Raw genomic sequence first — 21,188 nt, forward strand, 5'->3', positions numbered from 1 at the left:
AGAGAAGTGCCGTGATGCTGATGCATGAAGCATTGGCTTCACCCAGGTCTGGACCACATACCCTGCTCTCCTGGCTTAAGATTCGGGAATTAATCTGAATTAAGGAAGATTTGGAGCTTAAACCACATTAGCGTATATCCCAAATCCTGGGCATATTTACGCCTGGGCAGTCACATATCTGTGGGATGTGGGGTGACTGGGATGGGCTGAGATGTGAGCAACCCCCCCACAAAAGCCAAGATCCCACCAGTCACGACATATTGATACCTTGCTACTGACTTGTATCCATCGTTATACTTAATCCTGAGTGAGGCACCAAAGAGAAAGAGAGAAAAAAAAAAAAGAATACCAGTGTCAGGCTTCTTGAAGCAGCCCACCAGCAGCAAGGGAAACATTGACAAGGGACATCCCTTCCAAGGAGGGGTGGTGGTGTGTCCAAGCCACAGTTCCCTGCCACAGGGCGCTCCAAGACAGCTGACGGATGGTAACTTCAGCTGTGTGCACCCAGCCCAGGGTGCTCCGCTCACACTGTCCCCAGGAAAAACCGGGCTGGTGACAGGGTCTGCACTTCTGGCACAAGGCACAAGAGCCGCCACCACCCTGGCACAGCCAGCATCAGCCATTGCTCCTGCTCGGTCTGGAAGATCTCCTACACTGGAACAGTTTGGGGTTGATCTAGATCACAGGTGCTAACAGCTTCCAGGAAATATCTCAAGCAGCTGGACGCTCTGCCTTGGGACTCACAGCAGCACCCAGTCCAGTGCTTTGAACACCTTTTCCTAGCCCTCTTCCTGCTTTTCATAGTCCTCGGGATGCATTTTTTTCTAGCAATTTAATGGTACATCGGAGGGGTTGCAAAAAGGATGGGGGAAACTTGACAGGGACTGATAGACTTTGGGAGATTTCACTTTTTTTTTGCTCAGGATGAAAAGGACTCCAGACTTGCCTGGTTATGCTGATGGAAGCACTGGCCTGGTGTGTGACACCCCTAAGATGTGTGTCCAAATGCCACACTTGAGTTAGCAATTTTGGACCCTCCTTATCTACTTGGACATGGAGGTTATGAACTGTCCACACTGGTCTTCCACTAGAACTGAGGATAGAGACATACATCCGAAGGCTGAGTCAGATTCTATGTGGGTTAACATCCCTTGGGAGATTCCTCTTTCCTTTGACTATAGGCACAACCTAGGAAGACTGGGATCATAGCGAGAACCTTGCTGAGCTTCCTAGGACCATGCAGGATGGTGCTGGAATGCACCTCACAGCACTATGTAATTTCTACCTCCCTATAGTCACAGCAGCTCTGGAAAGCCACCATGAGCAGCAATAGCACCAAGCAAACGTGTTTGCACCATTGACCAGCACAGGCTGACCAGCGAGGTGCCCAGGCCTGACAGAAGCAGGGAGCCTTGCCTCTCCCAGACTCCTGTCATGGGTGTTTTCATCACCAAGTTCAACTCCAGTGCTTGGCAATGACCCCAGCTTTGGAGCAAATGACCCACGGGGATAATTAGTGGCAGGCGGAGGATTGAACCCAGTCAGACATGTCTTGGATCCAGTGGTACACACAAAAAAAGACAGCATCAATAATTCACCATGACCAGATTGCTTTCAGCTGCAGAGCTCTGTCCTGCCCATGAATATTTCAAGGTCAACAGCTATCGGGTGATACTTCCTGGGATCTCAGTTTCAAGGTGGCCAGGAGCCATGACATACACAGCTGTATCCCATCCAAATTTTGGCAGTCCAGCGGGTCCCTGCTCTCCCTGAACCGCCTCTGGAAGTGCCCATCTCTCTTCACTGGCCACAGAGGGAATCTAAGGATACGCCTATATTGGTAAATAAATGGACCGGGGCTCATTCTCTGGCCATGACAGAGCTTGTGTCCCGCAGGTAAAGTCCCTTCCCTCTGCAAATGGCATCCAGGCTACCTGTTGGGGGTGGTCCCTGGTCTATCATATCACATTCATTGTGCTATCACAAACTATCCCAGACATCTATTGAGCCAAAGCCATGCCAGGAACCATGCTAACAACCTAAGAGATGGGAAGGTGCTACTGCCTGTGTCCGGGCTTGCTTCATCAAATGGACGCTGCGTGGGGCGAGCGGGCTCCTAGCCTGTCTAGACTTGACAGATCTGGGCCTCCAAGTTTTGACATTTAAGCCTGGATTTAAGGAAGCGCTCTCTGGAGAGCAAGAATTTGAATGTGTCTCAGCACTGCAGAGGCAGGATTTCAGGGTCACCGCCTGAGCAGGGCTGGTGTGGGTATTTACCTGGTGTGCTGCTCTTCTCCTGCATCGTCTCCAAGGCTAGGGCATTTACAGAGAGAGAGGAAAAAAACCACTGTGATATGAGACAGAGGGCTCTTCCATTGTGTCCGCATTTTTAAAAACAGGATGATTTGCTTCAGTACAGGAAGAAGTTCAGAACATACCAACACAGCAAACCACTCCATGCATGTCTGAAAACACACAACCACCTTGCACAGGGCTGATCCTCCCTCTGCCACCCACACCACTCCTGGCTGCGCCTGCAGGGTCCAGGCATGACCCAGACTGGTTTTCTGTGGCTATTTGGCTGGCCAAGCTCCACATTAGGGTGAAAGCGAACTGGTTCCCTACACTCCAACCTCCTTCCTCCCCTCCTCCTTTCTGCTTGGGGTGAATAAAAGATGCTTAGGCTGGAAAAAACTGTGTTGGGTCGGTGCTGTACCCTGTGCGAGGCTGCCTGGAAGGAGGGAAGATGAATTACCAGACGCTTTTCCCTTTTTTGTCCCATGTCCCGTGTTCCCAGCACACAGCCTGCTTTCTCAGCTGCTCCTGTGTGCTGAGCTGCATTCACAGGGACCAGATTGCTCCTGAGGGGTAGGATCCAGAGCCCAGCGTGGCGTCTCCGCAGTTAAAGCTGTTTCTCCCCAAACCATGTTGCTTTAGTGCACTTCGACGTGTGAGACCATCTTGCTGGGGGATTTTTCAGCTGGCGTGCTAATGGCTTTCCTCCTCCTCACTGGTATCAGCTGCCTTCTCCTTGTCTCATCTCCAACCAGCTGCCAGCTTGCCTGGCCACCCAAACCCCATGAGGAACACAGAGGCAGCCCACGTGGGAAAGGATGAGCAGTCAGAACTGGTCAGCACGGAATTCCTGCTGGGTTTCAGCTTTAGCAGGGCTTTGATCTGCTGTAGCACTGGTCACCTGCATGGTGGGAACTGGTGCAGAGACATCCGCGCGGCTCTGCAGGAGCTGGATCGAATGCAGCGTGCGGACCCTTTGCTGATGCATATGGACTTGGTTCCCCTGGTACTGGCAGCATGAGGTGAAGCCCTAGAGCACAATCCCCAAAATCCTTGATGAAGATTTGCAGTGCTGGGGCACTGCTCTGCTCCATGGGAAGATGGCAGGGCTGCCCTGGACCATGCTGGCTCTGCTGGGGCTGGAGAGGGCCCTACCTCTGCTAGCAGACCTGCCAAAGCTGCGTCATCTCGGGGCTGAGCCATCTCGGCGATGTCTGTGTCTGACCAGGGGGAAAAGGAGAGCATCAGGTCTCAAAGCCGGGAGTGGGGTGGAAGAAAGGCTGAGCAAGGAAGGAAGATGCCTGAGATCATAGGAAAGGTCATTGGCAAAGATGGGAGTTAAACCAGGTCCCCATGTCTCAGGACAGACTTTTTAGTAGGGCCTATAGTGACAGGACAAGGGGTAATGGTTTTAAACTAAAAGAGTGGAGATTCAGACTAGATATAAGGAAGACTTTTTTTACGCTGAGGGTGGTGAGACACTGGCCCAGGTTGCCCAGAGAGGTGGTCGCTGCCCCATCCCTGGAACCATCCAAGGTCAGGTTGGACGGGGCTCTGAGCAACCTGATCTGGTTGAAGATGTCCCTGCCCATGGCAGGGGGTTGGACTAGATGACCTTGAAATGTCCCTTCCAACCCAAACCATTCTGTGATTCTATGATTCCATGTCCCCAGGGCTGTAGACTGGCTTGGCCCATGATCCCTTAGGCTGCTCCTGGGACCTGCAGGGACAGAAGGGGGATGCCTTGTTAATCCCCCTTCTCTTGTCCTTCCCCCCCCACTCCTCTGTCTGCTCCTGAGCCCAGATCCAGCTGTCTGCACCCTGGTCCAGCTGCCCTGGTGCAAACTGTCCATCTTCTGTGCAAGACAGAGAGTCCAGGGGGTTCCCTGGGCTGGAGGAAGGACACCCTGGGGCACGCTCGGGTCTGCGATGCTCTCGGCACAGCCTCTGGGAAGGGGATGGGGGGATGACGATGGCCAGAGGAGAGTCTAGCGGGAGCCCTCCTCAGCCACACTGAAACCTGGGTTTGAAATGCAGAGCTGGCAACACCAAAGCTTTCTCTTCTTTTTATTCTTTTGGTGCAATTTTGTCTTGGGTCTGGGATCTGTAACTGATGGGAAAGTAAAGACCTTCCAGAGGAGCCAGGACATTTTTGTTCACGCGAACAAAAAAAATTTTAAACAAAATGAGTCTTTTTCTTTGATTCAAAAGGATGGTTCACATCAAAGTGATTCTTTTCAAAAGCCTGAATGTGGAACATCTTTTCTTTCCCTTGTTTGATTCATGGTAAACTCCAGCACAGGTTTGCTACAGCCCAAGCCAGGCTCAGCTTTGCACAGTGCCCCAGACATTTCTCCGAGCATTGTGTCCTCCCATGCAAAATCCTCCTGGCACCAGGGGAGCTCACTGAAAACATGGTCAATGGTAAAATGCCATTAACACCTTCAGAGGTGCAATCTGTAAGGGGATCGATCCCAGCGCAGATTTGGGGAGGGGGGCAGGTGGCTAAACCCTCCCCCACTCAGGGATGGGGCAGAGCATACCAATATTTCCTGCATCTTCCCCTTCCTGCTGCATGCTTGCATGGACACAGCTAGCCCCGTTACGCCTGAAAAAACCTGCTTTGTTCAAACAGGTTTGCTCAACTGCTGCCATCTCCCTCTCTCTAACTGTTTATTCACATACTCACTCATCCGTGACTCCCACAAGCACGGACCCCATCCTGCCAGTGGGAACGTCTTCCCTCCCGGCCAGGACCCATCCAGACCGACCAGCGGGTGGTCCTGCCTGGGCATCCTGGGGTGGATGATCAAGGTCCAGCTCTCGTCTTCTGCCCTGCTATGCAGACAGAGCCCTTGGCCCCAGCCAAGCCAAAGGCAGAATAGACTAGACTAGACTAGAAAAGAATAGAACAGAACTATTTCAGTTGGAAGGGACCTACGATAATCACCTGGTCCAACTGCCTGACCAATTCAGGGCTGACCAGAAGTTGAAACATATTATTAAGGGCATTGTCCAAATGCCTCTTAAGCACTGACAGGCTTGGGGCATCGACCACCTCTCCAGGAAGCCTGTTCCAGGGTTTGAACACCCTCTTGGTAAGGAAATGCTTCCTAATGTCCAGCCTGAACCTTCCCTGATGCAGCTTTGAACCATTCCCAGGTGTCCTGTCCCTGGATCCCAGCGAGAAGAGCTCAGCACCTCCCTCTCCATGTCCCCTCCTCACAAAGCTGCAGAGAGCAATGAGGTCTAGAGGAGCCCATCAGCCCACCTCCTCTGCTGGAGGGAAAATGCAGAGCACCAGGAGTCCTTGCTCCTGGCTGCCAAAATAACAAAAGCTGTTGAAATAATTAGAGCTATCAGAAAAAACTGGAGCTGGCCATGCTGTGCCTGGGGAGGATGCTCCAGCCACGATGGCCCACAGGGACCCATCCGTTCCACCCACCACTCCTTTGGTCCATGGAGTGTCAGGTGCGTAGGAGCTCTCTCTGGAGCCCGTATGAAGAAGTGTCATAAAGAGATCACGATTAGCACCCTGTGGGACTCGGCTAATTAAAAGTCTTGCTAATTTTGGTAACAGCTCTAACATTCAAGTGTAACAGAAGTAAGGAACTAATGGCCTGTCTTTAATAAATACTCAAGCTTACAGTTCCAGTTAGTGGAATAATAAAAGCAGTTCTTGCAATGCCTTAAAATGCCAACTTGGACTGTCTGCAGGCACTTCTGAGGTGGGAATTGTCTCGCTAACCTTGAGACATTTAAACTTTAGGTGGAAAGTAAACCTCTCATCTAGGATCCCCCACATTGACTGGTGAAGCAGAGGCAGAGTGGATGGCGGATCCTCCACTTGCCTTGAGCTTGGGTACGGGGGGGACAAACAGCCTGTGAAGATGCCCCACTGCTCTCCATTTAACTTTGAGGGAGCCTGGGAAGGTAGCTTAGAAAAGACATCGCATATTTGGATGGCAAAAATTAAAAGCTGTTCCAGGGGGTGGAAAAAACCCCAGAGGTGGAGTTGGACTATGCCAATACCGACTGGTTCACAATCTTGGCAAAGTTAAATGCCAATAATGATGCTGACACTGCATGAAAGCACCATGTGTCCAACCAGAGGATGAGCCCAGGCTCCCAAGGGATCCATCAGCAGGCAAGGGTCAAGCCATGTGGAAGCATAGCTGTGTTTTAAGAAGAATATTTTCGGTGAGGCAGCAGCCTCCAACAAACTGCCTCCTGCAGGTCTATTGACTGCAGCCTTATTTCTTGGTGTTGTATTTGTCTCTGCCTGAATCATTAGCAGGGAGCTGGGGAGGTGCTCCAGGCCCTTGGGTACTTTTCTTGTCAGGGAGGAAAAATAGCAAAAAGAGCTTTGCATCTGCACTTTCTTGCCAGGAATCCTGCTGGGACTTTATGGGGAGCAAATGGCCATCCCTGAAGGATTCGTTCCTACTACTGAGGGCAGAGTGGTCCCTGCGCACCATGCACCGGGGCAGGGCTTTCAGGTCTTGCTTTGCTGAGGGAGATAAAACACAGACTGGCAAAGGGAAGACAAATCTGTCATGCCTTGCTCACTGCTGCGTAACAGCTCAGTGCTGTAACATCCCCACCAGCTTTCCCTGGAGTGCTGGATACCTCCCTGGGCAGCCCCTGGACATAAGGACGTCCCCACCTCTAAGTGACCATAGGGAGGTGACCCTGGCTAGTAACCCGGCCAGACCTCCACATCTGCCTGCACGCAGGTCTGAGCTTCTGTGCAAAAATGCAAAGTCTGAGGCCAGGCAGAAGTTCAGTGAGTTTCAGGCTATGGATCAACAGCAAAGGTGGTGTAAGGTTTGGAGCCAGCTCCTTTGGTGGTCAGCATGTGGTCCCACTGCGAACTGGAAGCGATCCAGTTTTGAAAAAGACATAAATAAAAGCCTGGAGTGTATACTTATTTACTGCTTGACTCTTTTTGCCTGGTGGATCCATGCCCTAACCTGGCTGTTGGCTTAGCCAGGCAAACAGAGGTGGTGGCAGGAGAGGGGTGCTGGGAGTGATGAAGGATGCTGGCAGCAGAGGGACCTTGCTTGATCTCTCTGTTCTGCAGCATCCAGCCACAGGGACGCTCCGAGACCATTCCTCAATCCCTGCCCAGCCGGGCCAAGGGATTTGGGCACCTCTTTGACTGAAACAGTGAATTGTGACGGCACTTGCAGTTTTTTCTGCCTTTTACTGTCTCAGAGCCCAACCCTCACCTGTGCTTCCATTTGGACCATTGATTTATCCCGTATGAACTTGTTTCTCCCCCATCTCACTCCCTCTCCTGAGATTTTGTCCAGAAAACAAGAGAATTCACCTTGTGCAAATGTCTTCTATGAACTGAAGTCATTGCTCTGGGCATGGAGGAGTTACAAGAGCAAATACGGTATTTCCCTCCAAGGTGTGTGTCTTCTCCTGACAGCACAGGGACTGAGCCTGGCTCCAGATAACTCTGATATAATCCCCACTGCCGGCACAGGTTTCCAACATGTGTCTCGCCAGCATCGCTGGTACCTCTATTAGGCTGCAAGCAAATGGCTGAGAAGTGCTTGGCAAGCCCAGCGCTATTTATATATTCCTTGTTGTTGCTGCTGCTTTTCCCATTTCAAGGTCTGTTTGTTTCCCCCCCCTTCTGCATCCCCTCAGGAGAGGGAATCAGCTGAATAACAAAATAATGTCCCTAATGAGCCAGGGGAGGAGGTAAACAGCTTTGTGATGGAGACAACACTGACGGAAAGCCTGTAGAAATCCAGGGAGATCTTTCCACTGCCTTCATTTGGATTCAAAGACCCCCCAGGGGGACACAGAGGATGGAAACAGACTGTGAAGACACACAGAATTACAGGCAAAGGGGCTGCCAAGAAGATTTCAAGTCCAACTTCTTCCCCAAGAGGGATCAGCTCGGCCCAAGCTGTTCCTCAGATGTGCATCCAGCTTGTACTTAAGCATCTCCAGGGATGAGAGCTGAACTCCTTCCCAGTCAGACCTGGGATTTCTTTCCCCTTATTCCTACAACATGTGTCACTGCCACCTTGCAGAAATTTGATTTTTGGCTGCCCTCTGTCAAAAAGATGAGCAGCTTATCCCAAACCCAACCCTCAAAGGCAAGGTGGGAGCTGGGCTTGGCTTTGAACTTGGCTTCCTTGGGCTGGTCAGGTCCAAAGGTCGGCGTGGCACAGCAGGGCTGCGCATCTCAGCCCCCACACTGAGCCGTGGTACCCGCAGGAAGCTGAAGGCATTGCACAGCCATGCCCCATCCAACTCATGGAGTGATGGCTCCCACACCTGGGCTTGGCCCGAGTGGCATTTGAGCTTTTGGGGGACTCCCAGGCATCCAGCACCCTTGTCAGAGCATTTTGATCGTCCCTCCACCTCCAGGCACCCAGACATCCCAGAGACATCTGCAGCCTGGGGCACGTGCAGGAACAGACATGCTTCTGGGGTGCCCTGCTCACGGGGCATGTGCTACAGCCGCGTACCTCTACACTACAGAGTAAAATGTTCAAGGGCACAATCGGAAGCCAAACTGCCCGGCACGCATCGCACCCACGCTAATGCTTCCCATTCAAAGAAAGGGTTTGGATGGGCAATCCCTAATCTGCCCTTTGGTACTGGGCCATGGCTGTTGTACCTGCCTGGGGATCATTCGGGTCACTGCTAGGTACCCAAAACCTTCTCAGAGACTGTCCTGATAATTTATTAAGGTTATGGGCACTTCAGATGCTTGGCCTGGCACTGTCTAATTAATGAGACTTGACAGACATGTTTACCAGTGTAATTTATGTGGCCATAAATTCCCATGACAGAGAGTCAGTATCTTCATGCTAGTGAAGCTTGGGGCACTCGGCGACAGGCTGTATGGGAAGCTGTTAGGAGAAATGAGCTCCCCAGAAGCGCTGGGTGTAGGAAGCACCACCCTCATGTGCTTTCTGCCATCACTGGACCCACAGGAATTGAGGATTCCTCCCCAGAATGCTCCTTCCTTTGGCCGAGCTGCTCTCAGAGGCGTTGGGTTGGCCCCTGGGTTTTACCTCAACTTCTCTTTGCTGCAGCTCCTTCCAAACTCTTCCTGGCACACGGTGGGCAACAACTTACAGCACTGCACTGCAAGAAAAGCCACTGCAAACAGAAATCAGATCTTCATGCACATCACGAGGAGCTCCTCCCCATGCACTGGACATGGCTGGTCTCTGGTTCTGGGGACAGCGGCGCCTGATGTGTGGTGGGACCTGGAGAAGGAAGGGGCCTCCAAGGCGAGGCGGTACCCCAGTTACAGCCTCACGCCAAGGCCCTTTCTCCTCCCTGGATCCCAGCACACCTCCGGAGCATCCTTTCCAAGGATGCTTTTCCAGCTGCTCCATCGTTTCTCCCCACCAGCTCTCCTGCAGCCAAGAAATGGGAATCCAGGGGCGATGCCTGTGGGACATCCGTAGGGACAAGGCAGTAGCAACACAGCACTGCAAACCCCACTGCCACCAGCACGAGTGGGTGCTGACTGGCTCCCTACCTCGTGTTGAGGGATCCCTGGCTAAGGGTGTCCCCCTCTCCCAGAAGTTCATCTTCACTGTGGTAATACATCTCGTCCTCTTCCATCCTGCAAGGGTGGTGACACGGAAAACATCAGCCCTTTCCCTCCCTGGTATTTTTAATGATAGTGGTGGTGACATTAATGTCCACAGCCCTTGGGGCTGGCAGAGGGGAGTGCAGGGCAGCAAGGCACAGCCCAGCCTGACAGCTCCCTGTGCGCAGAATGATCTGCTGTGGGACAAGACTCCAAATCAGAGGACATGGGGAAGCTCCTTGGGACAAAAGCAGCAGATGAAACCAGTTTTAGTTGAATTGTCCACACGCAAACTTATTTGGGACAGCGGGACTAGCATGCCTTGCTTTTTTGGCATGTCTGCTGAGGAATGCTCCTCCCTCTCCTCCTTTAAAACAGTCGTGTATTGCTCAGCCTAAGCCCTATATCCAAAGGGATTTTTTTCTAAAGCATCACGGATCTGAAGGAGAGACTGAAGCCAAGTATCAAGGGACTTTCACCAAGCTGTGACCACCAGGAGCCACTCTCCCCCCTGCTCAGAGACGCTGACCTGTGGGGAAAGGCAGTGCAGGGATCAGTGCCACAGTACCATCTGCAGATGCCCCAGTGATATTTAACCTCTACGTGTCCCCGCTGCCTGTTTATAAACAACTGTTGCATTTACTTCAGCTCTCCAACAGGAAGGATTTTTCACCAATGATGTACGAACCAACCTCAAAAAGTCCTTCTGCTCGGCACTGTCTGCATGCAGCCGGCGCAGCTCGGCAGCCTTCCGCCACGATGCAGCTCTGTGCGCCGGGGCAGGGGTGCTCAGCAAACCACACATCTCCTCTTAAGAACTGCCCCAGGGCGGGATCTGTCAGGCTAAATGTGGCTGTCCTCACCCTCCAGCCGAGCTGGTCACCTTAGACTTGTGTTACAGTCCCTGGAGACCTAATCCAGAGCCTCGATTCGTCCGACTGCCTGCTGCAGGCGATGATGCATCAGCCACGCGGCGTTAATTACATCTCAAGTCACGTTCACATCATGCTGCCCGCGCCTCCAAAGTCCACGTGGTGCAGGCAGGACGCTGATTTCCCGACATACGGGGCTGACAGGCAGGCTGAAACCCACTCTGCAAGCCGGGCTGTGCCTGGTACGCTGCCCTGCCAGCCCCCTTTTAAATCCTTCAGCATCTTCCCTGTTCAGCAACCTCACGGTCCACTGAGCCAGGAAACGAATCTGCACTTTCAATTTGCTTGAAAATCCACAGGTTTCAGCCCAATTCACATGGTTAATTAACTGCCTAGGAGTGATGCGAGCGACTGGAGATATCGTCCCTCAATCTCGCACTGTGGGGAGAAAGAAATTTTGCCCTTATATGGCCTCAATAAAGTGCTAAACCCAGACAGAAAGCAAACGCTACTTCAGGACACAATTGCATAAACCCAGCATGGGGGATGTATGGCTGCAGCGGCGCCTGAGATTTAAACGGTATTAAAAAAGCAGCCGATTCCTAGGGGTATGTTTGGATTCACACCTCCAGGCTGGGCTCCCATGTGCATTTGGAAACACCAGGGCTGTCCTTCTTCGATCCACCAGCACTTTGCAGCCCTCGGACAGGGGCTGTGCTCATCCCAGGAGAGGGCTGATGTGAGGACCCAGCTCTGCCTGGGCTGCCTGCACCCTCTGCCTGTCCCACTTATAGGGTCTCTCTCTTCTACCAGTTTATCTCTTTCCACAAGACTTTTAGCAAGTTCAGGACTTTGATGTCTCCACTCTTCCAACTGGAAGAGGCCAATGGGTTCAGGAGATACTGGAGTGGAGGCCGACAGACAAAGTCACTACCGTGGACAACATAAACTATGTAAAGCTACCTGAAAATCTGGCTTAGCAGCCTGTGGAGCCAATTTATTTATACACAAGTGGGTTTACACTTGCAAAACTCTGTTGTCTGATGAGCTGGGTGAGGATTTGAGCATGGAGTTCAGAGCACCTGTGATGGGGTGGGCTGAATCTGGCCCAGCATCACTGGGGCCACAGTGTTCGTCCATGCCTTGCCCTCCTGGCTGCATATGAGGTGGTGAAGGGGCTGTTCCTCCCAGCCAGGACTGAGCCCTGAGCATCCATAAGCAACAGCTTGTGGTAGAACTGGTTCCAGCTTGCACTTCATCCCAATGGACAGCCGGCTGCAGCATCCCCAGTCCTGAGCCCTCTGCACCCATCCCAGTCACCAGGCTGGATTTGCAACTCATTACGGCAGCTTTGGCTCACAAGACAAGAATATGGTCCCTGGGCTTGTTTTCATCCAGTGTTAGGTCCCATGAGCTTAGAAAGACACAAGGGAGATGCTAAGGTCCCTTAAATGAACAGAAAGCTGGTAACAGCATCCCTTAGAAGAACTGGAGGTGTCCCCTGCCATCACAGGGTGAGGGGTCCCTCAGCTAATCCAAACAGGGCTCACCTGCCCAGGCACTGCCTTCGGTATGGGATTTCATTTCAGCCTGGTGAGGTACAGAAGCCTCGACAGACCGCCGTGGAGGGAGCTTTGATAATGTCTTGGTGAAGTTAAGTGCCTGTCTGAGTGCCAAGGGAGGTGCCAGGGCTCATTCCCTCCACCCGTGCCACAGCATCCATGGTTTCTCCTCCAGCCTCTGCTGTGGCACCTGCCTTGCCATGGGATGTGCACACTCGTACTGGCCCCCAGCACGCAGACACAGGTCAGAGGCACTGTCACGGTCACCTTCCACCCCAGAAGCATCTGCACTGGAATGGTTTTGTGGCCGACATGCCCTCCTCCCCCTGCCCCTGGCTGCAGCTGCACTCGCCCCTTGGCACACCTGCAGGTCAGTTCTGGGGGAACCACGAGCCCCGTCGAGGTGCAAGACCCCACATATGGCTCTACACCCCACGCATGGCTCTAATCCCATCCAATATGAGGCCTGACCAACAGCCAGACCCTTAATCCTCTCTGAATCTGTACTTAATTGCATTTGCTCTCCAGCATCTGCCGTGTGCCACAAACCTCAGTGCTTGCTGGAAGACTTAGCTCTGTGCTGGGCTGGCGTGGTGGGACCTGCTGGCACCGGTGGGTGGATGCTTACAGCCCATCCTCACCTTGAGCTGTGGTAATAGGTCTTCTGAGGGCCAGGAGATGTGATGTACCTTAGAGGAGCACTGGGGCAATGCTGCCCTTTCACGACAAGCCAAGCCCTCCCCGTCCCTGCTGCCATCACACATTTCCAAGTGCTGAGCTTCACATTACCTTCTGAAGCTCCTCTCTGCGGACTGCTGGTTGGATTTGCCTGGAGAGACGTCTGAGCCCTGCCGGTGGCCGGAGAGGAGGCTGTCTGTCTCTAAGGGGTACCTGCCATCCCCCTCTGAGTGCACGCTGGGGGTCTCCAGGAACTCCTTGTCATTCCACGCACCCACTGTCCCGTCCAGAGCCTGGTACCTGATCTCTATGGAGATGCTGGTCTGCAACACACAAGGAAGACAGGATCAGCCCCCCAGGGCAGCATAGGGAGGAAGGAAGGTCCTGCAAAATCTGAAAGGCAGGAAGAGCTGTTGTGTCAGCCGGCTCGATCTCTGAGCCTTACTGACCCCAAAGTCTTTTTCCTAGTGCACGAGATGGAGTGCAGGTCTTTGGCTTCAAGAGGTGGTCCGACCCAACTCGGGCACGGTGCTGCAGCCTCCCTCCTGCTCAGGGACCTGATTCACGTGGAGTTGCTGGTGTGTCCCAGACCAGCTACATCAGAAATGTGAGATATAAAAAGCCCTGAACAGCAGACCAACCCTTCAAGCAGCTGAAGGCACCATGAGCACATGAAGCCATGTCACGTTGGTGGGTTTTTCCCTGTGGCGCATCACCTTGTTAAGAATTTGTGCACTGCTGTTAAGTGCTGGGCTGCCAAGCCCCACGGGTGCGGGGTGCCTTGCTCCTGCCTGGCCCCATCCCATGCCCAGGCAGGGCAGGATTTGGCAAGGGATGGGCGTCCCTGGGAAGGTTTGGATGGATCCTGGTTTGGGGAGGGGGTCTCCCAGCCTGGCCACAACCACCCTGGCTGGGGCTCAGGGATGGGAAGGGACCTGGCACTGGTACTGGGTCTGTCCAAGCTTCATCTAAAGCTTCTTCTGGATGAACCAAGTAAGAGTAAGGTCCTCTCACTCTTCTACATGGTCATCCCCCACTTACCTACCCAAGATGGCACCTCGCTGCTGCAGCAAATTCAGGGTTGGAGCTCCCAAATGTTCCCCCCCCGCGATATTTCTCTGGATTTAAAACCCAAATATGTGCGAGTTCATCTTGCTGCAAAGAGCTGCTGGCACTACCTTTGCCTTGATGACCAAAGTCCTTGTAAAACCAGTGCTTTGGACAAAGCAGCCAGAAAAATCTGTCTCCTAAAAACATATCTATTTTGAAAAGCAAACAGCTGCTACAAAGATCAAAGCAAAAGCAAAAACCATTCTCCACCTCCACTCAGCTTCCATGGAGAAATTGTAAGTTATATTCGGTGCAAAGGCAATCGATTTTGGATGCAAGGACAAAACGAAAAGGCTAACAAGCCAGAGCAGGAAAATTTATTGCAAAATCTTCCTTTTTTCATCTACATGTTTATGAGAAGGTACAGCATCCTCACTCGCTCCAACTGCAGCTTGTCAAAGGGATGATGAAAGGCTGGAAAATACAAGATATGGCCTGGAAGGATTCTGTGCATTTAGCAAATGACAGCTAAGGGGTGACTCAAACCCAGCTGGAAACAGAGCTTTGTGGAAGGTTTTGACTGATTTTATTCTTCATATGGCAAAATACAAATTTGAGTCAATCAAAATGATTTGCCACAGTGTGCTGACCTCACCAAGCTGTTTCGGATTGTTTAAAAAAGCAAATGCAAAGGAGAGACAAAAAGCCATGTCGAAACGTTAATTTTTCACATTTTTCAAACCACCTCAATGCTGTTGTGCAACACTTGATTTTGAAATCTCACTTTAAAACTGTATTTAAAAGTTGAAAAATCCTTTAAAAGCAATGAAAAATTATGGGTGTAATAAACTGAAAGATTTTGGTTTGGGCTGAATAAAATCATCACTTGTTTGAAGGGGAATTAGTAGGTGTAAGCTGAAACCAAGAGAAATTCACACTGGAAAAAAACTTCTCAATTTAACAGTATAGAAAATTAACGAGAGGAATGATTCACAAAAGGGCTGGTGGATTGCTCTGTCACTGGACAGTTTAAAATCATTTTTATTTGGTTGGGTTTTTTTCACCACTGGAGATAATAACAAATTCTGAGACGTCCCAGAGCTTCTCTTGTAGGAGGCCAGACAAGACGATAGTCATAACCCTCCTGGCTTTGCAGTTCCTGGCTCTTTTAATCTCTTTGCTAAGGCAAGTCAATAGTTTTATTAGGGCTGGCTGGAAGCTGCCAGTGATGTTTTGCAGTCAGCCCAGAAAAAGGAAAACAATTTTCAACCCTTCCTTTGCCTTTGATTACAGAAAGATGAAGTTATGCCTGGAAACCGCTTTCCAAGAAGTGACAGCAGTGAAGATGCTCCTCTCCCTTCAGCCAGAGCCGGGGGCTGATGTCTGGAGCTGGAGACGCTTCACACCGATGTGTCCGCAGTGTGGTCACCCCAGGGTGGGTTTGGAGGTGGGACGGTTGCGCTGGGGTAGGACCCTCGGGGAGCACGGTCTGCAGGAGGGATCCCTGGTGCCAGCTCGGCGTCTTGCAAAAATGGAGCTGTGCTGCATTACAGCACCTTCAGCATCTGTGCCGTGCTTGCCAGCAGCCCTTCTGGAGGTAATGCAATGCCAGGACTTGCTCAGGTGCCTTTGCAGAGGAAACATGCCTTTAAAATCACAGGTTTGAAGAGTGGAGAGAGGCGAGGCTTGCCAAGAGGGGACATACGGATGTTGCTTTATTTCCTAATTCTGGAGGTGATTTTTGCAACCCTTGCACATGATTTGTCTTTGAGTTTGCTCAATGTGAGGAACATGTTGCTTCCAAGTAAAACCTTTTTCTTTGCATCTCAAAGGGCAAGGAGTGCAGATGGCCAGTTATCCCGTCTCATCTGATGGGCAGTGGCTTTCCATACCTGTCCACCTCTGCCTTCTCAACATGTCTGATCATTTTTGAGTCCCTCTCTCCTCCTGCAACAGCCCTCACTGGCTGTGGTCCACCCCTACCCCTACTAGAAAAATCAGCATCTTTTGAGTCCAGGAGAAAGTGGGTCACGTCTCCAGGAGGGCTGACTCTGCTGCCCATCAGGAGCTATTCCAGATCTATATTGCCACTAACATTTCTCCATGCAAAATGTCCCAGGCATTGCCCTCTGGATTCTCTCTTCTCGAGGCTCCCTCAGTCCAAATTTGTCCTCTTGCTGGAGCAGAGACTGGGAGCAAGCAGTTTGGAGAGAGAATTTATGAAGCTGAGTTGTCTCTGAAGTTGCAATGGATACTGCACGGGAGAAGGGATTCGAAATCCTGATGAAAGCCCAAAATGCAAACACATACCCTCACCTCCCAGCTCTGGTTTGAACAGGGGTGACCTGGGGCTAAGACGATGTCCCAGAAATGCAGGGGAAAGAGGGGGACGTGGCATTTCTGCTCACAGCAAGCACTAGAAATGCAGGATTTGTGCATGGGCGTCCATATGGCTTGTGGTGTGCAGAACATGGCGGGATTTATTGCCTGATCCAAGGGAGATCTGCACTCCTGTAAAATCTGCCTTGCCCAGGCTGCCCCAATTTTGTAGCAATAGACAACAGTCAGTATTTACGCTTTCCAGAGCACTCTGTGGATACCAACAAAAACAATTCCAGCAGAGCTGCCGTGACACAGAGGCGACGTAGACGTGAGGTCCTCGGAGGGGAGGTAATGAGCGCAGGTTATCCAGCACATCAGGCACCAGCTGGGGAAGGTCGTTTCTCCTCCAGGTGCCTCCAGTTAGAAGCACACAGCTTATAAAGAGGCGAAGGGCAGCAGACTATTTACTTTGACCTTCTATGCAGCTACACCAAGCTCCTGGCCAGGCTGCAAGGCACCAGGCAATCCAGGTACCTCCTCAGTCCTAGGTTAGTTTGTTCTAAAAACTTCATCATTTTCAACATCAAGAAGTTGCACGTATTTAAAAGTTGCAGGTATTTAATTGTCATCCACTGATTTTCCTCTCTCCCTCTGTGATACTGAAGGCTCTTTCTTAAAAATATGGGATTTTCTTCCTTTGGTGGGTCCTATGGACTTTAATCAGGCAACTTCTTGGCCTGATAAACCAAGAGAACAGTCAGAGCTGTTTTCTCCAACCCTGAAATTATTTTTGCACCCTGGGTCTGCACCCCCTCCATTTTTTCTCCCACCTCAGCACTGTGTCCCTTGTACTTTTATTGGTTTCATTCCCTCTACCCCCACAGGAGAAGTCACCTCCTTTCTCCTCCTAATGAAACCACTCGTCTTTTCATAGCTAATTGCTTGTTGTTAGCACAAAGGGTTACGTGCAATTACACTTTTCCTTTATGCTGAGTATAGGAAGCAGCTTATAAAGGATTAAGAAAAGGGGGGAGGCTGAGTTTTCATTTTTTAATTAAAACACCAGGGTTTTGATAGCCAAGAAGATCAGAAGTAGCTGTATTTCCAAGTGTGTTATAAAACTCAGTCTCCATGGGAAACAGCTCCTGAGAGATGTGTTAACCGGATGGAAATGCACTGAGTTACACAGCAGCTGCTCCGCAGACAGGGAGCCTTTTCCTTGGCATCGGGGGCTCTGGACGAGGGCTGCAGACCCAGACCGGGTGGTATTTCTTATCCTGACTTTCCCCAGAGGGGTATAAGGAATGAGCCTTCGGGGGAGCTGCTGCACGAGGTATTTCTCATGTGCTACAGGGGTCAGATAAAAGCAGTGTTGAGGTCGGAGACAAATACTCTAAGTGTCGAGCATTTCAAACAACCAGTACTGCTGGCATGGCTTAAAGCTGATATACTACTGGCTGGGGCAGAGCCAGCATGGGATTGCTCAGGTGCAGGAGAGCACTGGGAGCCGAGCTCAGCGTGGGACTGTGGTGAAAGCAGCTGCTCAGCATCTCCGTGGGGATCTGAGGACCACGCTGTGCTCTGAGCTGCCACGGGTCTCCAGCAGCAGGACGCTTGCAGGCTATTTCTGAGCTGTGGGGCATGAGCAATTGCACCCTGTCTGTTTGCAGGTTAAACCTGATCTGTTCCTGCTTTGCCCCCGTCCTAAACTTCTCATGGCATGCAGAATATCCAGCCTTTGCTCTGCACCCTCAGGACAGTCCTGGCTGCCTTAGTCCTTCAGACCAAGAGTAATGGGATGAAGGAAAGGTTGAGGATTTGGGGATTCAGGTGCATAACGCAGCCTTTGCTGTTCCCACAGAGTCGACAGAAATACAGACAGATGGACCAAGACTGGAGGGCAGCAGGGGCTGCTTATTCCTTATGACCTACCTGAATGGCTGAATTATTGTCGTCTATGAGCGTGTCCGTCACCTCTACCTGCCCTTCCTCCACCACCTTTTGCAGGACCATCCGGAAAGTGCCAATAAGCCTATGGAGCAAAGAAGAGAGAAGTCAGGCGAGCTGTGGTGAGCACCAACCAGCCTTCATTTTTAATGGGAAAGGGCTCTGCTGGCCAAGTCACCCAAGCACGCGTGGCTGGTTTTGCTTCCCATTTGCCTTAAGAGGAGGTAGCTGTAAGAAGCAGGATCAGAGCATGGCCAAGGGCTCTGGCAGCTGCAGCCAGTGACCCCAGCTCAGTGGAGATGGTGGGCAAAGGAGGAGCCAGGAGAGAAGCCATTACAAGGTAACACTGTTGGGATAAGAAGAGGAGACTTTGGGAACCATCGGTCTTGCATTATTGGGATACAACTAAGGGGGCCCAAACTGGCCTTCTCCATCCTGAATGTCCGCATTAGTAAACTGAGCAAGGCAAGAACTAGGGCACTGTCCCTCACCCATTTGCACCAGGACATTGTCAGCACAGGACATGACATGGGGAGGTCCCAGGTCAACATGCCTGACCCCAACCCACCCCCCCCGGAGGGGTTGTCCTGGGGCAGGGCAGCCCTGGAGCAGTTTGGATGTGCCTGGTTGTGTGTGGGATGAGTCAAACAGCCCAGCTGGGTTGGCCCAGGGTTGGAGAACAGGACTTATGTTGGTTATTTTACTTGGATGGACATAGCCTGAAGGCACTGCATGTGAGTCTCAAAGCTGCTCAGGGGAGAAGACTGACTCCCTTCTGGTAAGGGAGGTCTAACCATAACTGATGCCTGGAGGCTCATGTCCTTGTCCCAACCCACTCCCATCCTGCTAGGTGTCTTCAAGCAGTGCAGCAGGGGCCCAGGGAGGTTAGGCTGTCTACATCCTGGGGGCTTTCATAGAATCATTTAGGTTGGAAAGGACCTTTAAGATCATCAAGTCCAGCCATTAATTTCAAGACCCAACAGGAAAAAGCCAAGAGTCACCTGCCGTGAGGTCAAGCTGACCCAGCTTGGAGCATCAGGCTGGACTAGGGATCTCCTGAAATGCCTTTCAGTCTGAATTATCCTGTGATCTTTTGATATGATCCTTGATCCTATAATTATTGCTGTGGTAGGGTGTGGGGCAAGCTGCATGCCAAAGTTCAGTCCCTGTGTATTTGTCACACCTCATGGAGTTGGTGACAGCCTCACCTGAGCCAGGACAACATGTCCCAGAGCCACAAGGGCTTGTTGTGGCTGAAGGGAGACATTTACAGCAGGCATGGAGCAATGGTTTAACGCTAATTCCTCCTTCCCAGGTTCTTCCCAGTCTTGTGCTGGATGCTATTGGTCCTGACAGCAGAGCACTCCCATCTTTCCTTCAGTGGAAGACAAGCTGGTTTCTCCAACCCCACTGCTGCACCGAGCAGCCTGCCTGACTCTGCACAGGACAGAGGAGGAGGACTCGCATCTCTCCCACCCGACCTGCGTGTGCTGGCTCTCACCGTGGGCTGAGATGAACGCTGAGGTGAGGGCATATAACACCTTCCAACCACCATGGCCATTCCTCCTCCGAGCATCTGATCACCACCTAAAATCCCCCAAGATGAGCAGGATGAAGGCATCAAATTGCTCTTAGTCGTTCTTGCCTGGGCTCGCTGCAGTGTGTGCACTGAAAGCAGCCACATTTGTTAAATCACAGGTCCAAATAGATACCACAGAGAGTGGAGAAGCCTGGCGCTCTCTAATAGAAGTCATTACTTATTTGCCAGCTCATGGCTTGTCAAGGAGCTGTGGCTTTATGTTCTTCATGTTCTGCTGTGGCACCAGAGGGACCTTCCCAGCCTGAGAAGAGCCAGCTATGAATCAACAAGTGACTCCTGACGCAGAAAAAGCCCTGAAACAGTGAATGTGGAGCTGCCTTACCCCATCTGCCTTGCATGTCACCTCCAGTGCTGTGATCCCAGATGACAGTGAAAATATTATGTGGCACATCAGGAATATGCTTGCAGTGCTCAGCCAGCTGGGGCCAGCGAGAAAGCTGCTGCGGATTGAACTACTTCCTTGCAAACCTTAAGGCATCGCTTACTGCGATGCTGATTTATTGAGATGTGGTTTCAGAGGGGGAGACAAGAACTCCCCGTGCTGTGTGGTGGGATAGCGAAGGCTCCTCTCCTGCCTCTGCCCCTGTATAACACAAGCACCCGATGCTGTGCCTGGACACCCAAGGTAAAAGCAGGGTTACCAGATTTACCCTAGGTCGGTCTGTGGCAGAGCTGAGGATGGGTTTATCTTTCTCAGCTCTCAAGCCATCCCCTTATGCTTTGAAGCACCCTCTGAAATGCAGCACAATGCTGGATGGAAGAGCAGGTCTGCTCAGCCCTGCTCAGCTCCCTGGGGTCTTCATTGGCTTTGGGGCTTGATTTGCCTGGGTCCTGCCTCTGCCAACCCTCTTTTTTAACGTCCCCACTCAAATGACCTGTCTTTGCATGGTCCCTGTGTCCCCTTGTGCACACACCTGCAGGCATGGGGATCAGACAGTATTGCCGTGGGCGTTTCTCTGACCAAAGAAATCAAACTGTGCTGTGTAGTTATCCTACTGTACACCACTCATAATAATAAACTACATGAGGAAATTAATAAACTCCCTGAGGAAAACAGAACAATGACCTTACTGTTGCTCATCTACTTATCTAGCGCTGACTTGCAGCAGCAGCAGGGAGGTCTTGCTTTCCAACAAACCTCTGATGGGTCCTGCTGTAGCTTGCTGGTGGTGCTTGATGCTCCAGGAGCAAAGGAGAGCCATGGCAGACCTGCCACGGTGTGCTGTGCAGGATAGGGCCCTTCCCTGCAGGACCTTCACCTCCCCTCCTCAGCTCCCATGTGCTGT

The 21,188-nt window shown here is 51.6% G+C and overlaps 1 protein-coding gene across 2 annotated transcripts in view; it reads right to left on the reverse strand.

Annotated features, from left to right (window-relative positions):
- The window catches only part of OTOF (otoferlin), a 106,370-nt gene that overhangs the window by 51,091 nt on the left and 34,091 nt on the right, over nt 1-21,188 (reverse strand). The window contains exons 4-8 of one of the 2 annotated variants that reach the window (XM_075049786.1): nt 18,288-18,387; nt 13,095-13,306; nt 9,818-9,904; nt 9,593-9,726; nt 9,342-9,429 (exon numbers count right to left, since the gene is read on the reverse strand). In XM_075049786.1, coding sequence (XP_074905887.1) covers nt 9,342-9,429; nt 9,593-9,726; nt 9,818-9,904; nt 13,095-13,306; nt 18,288-18,387 — 621 coding nt within the window. The remainder of the gene's footprint in view (nt 1-9,341; nt 9,430-9,592; nt 9,727-9,817; nt 9,905-13,094; nt 13,307-18,287; nt 18,388-21,188) is intronic. The other variant, XM_075049787.1, reaches the window with a different exon arrangement.

This window comes from Buteo buteo, chromosome 17 (assembly GCF_964188355.1).
Source record: "Buteo buteo chromosome 17, bButBut1.hap1.1, whole genome shotgun sequence".
Taxonomy (NCBI): Eukaryota; Metazoa; Chordata; class Aves; order Accipitriformes; family Accipitridae; genus Buteo; species Buteo buteo.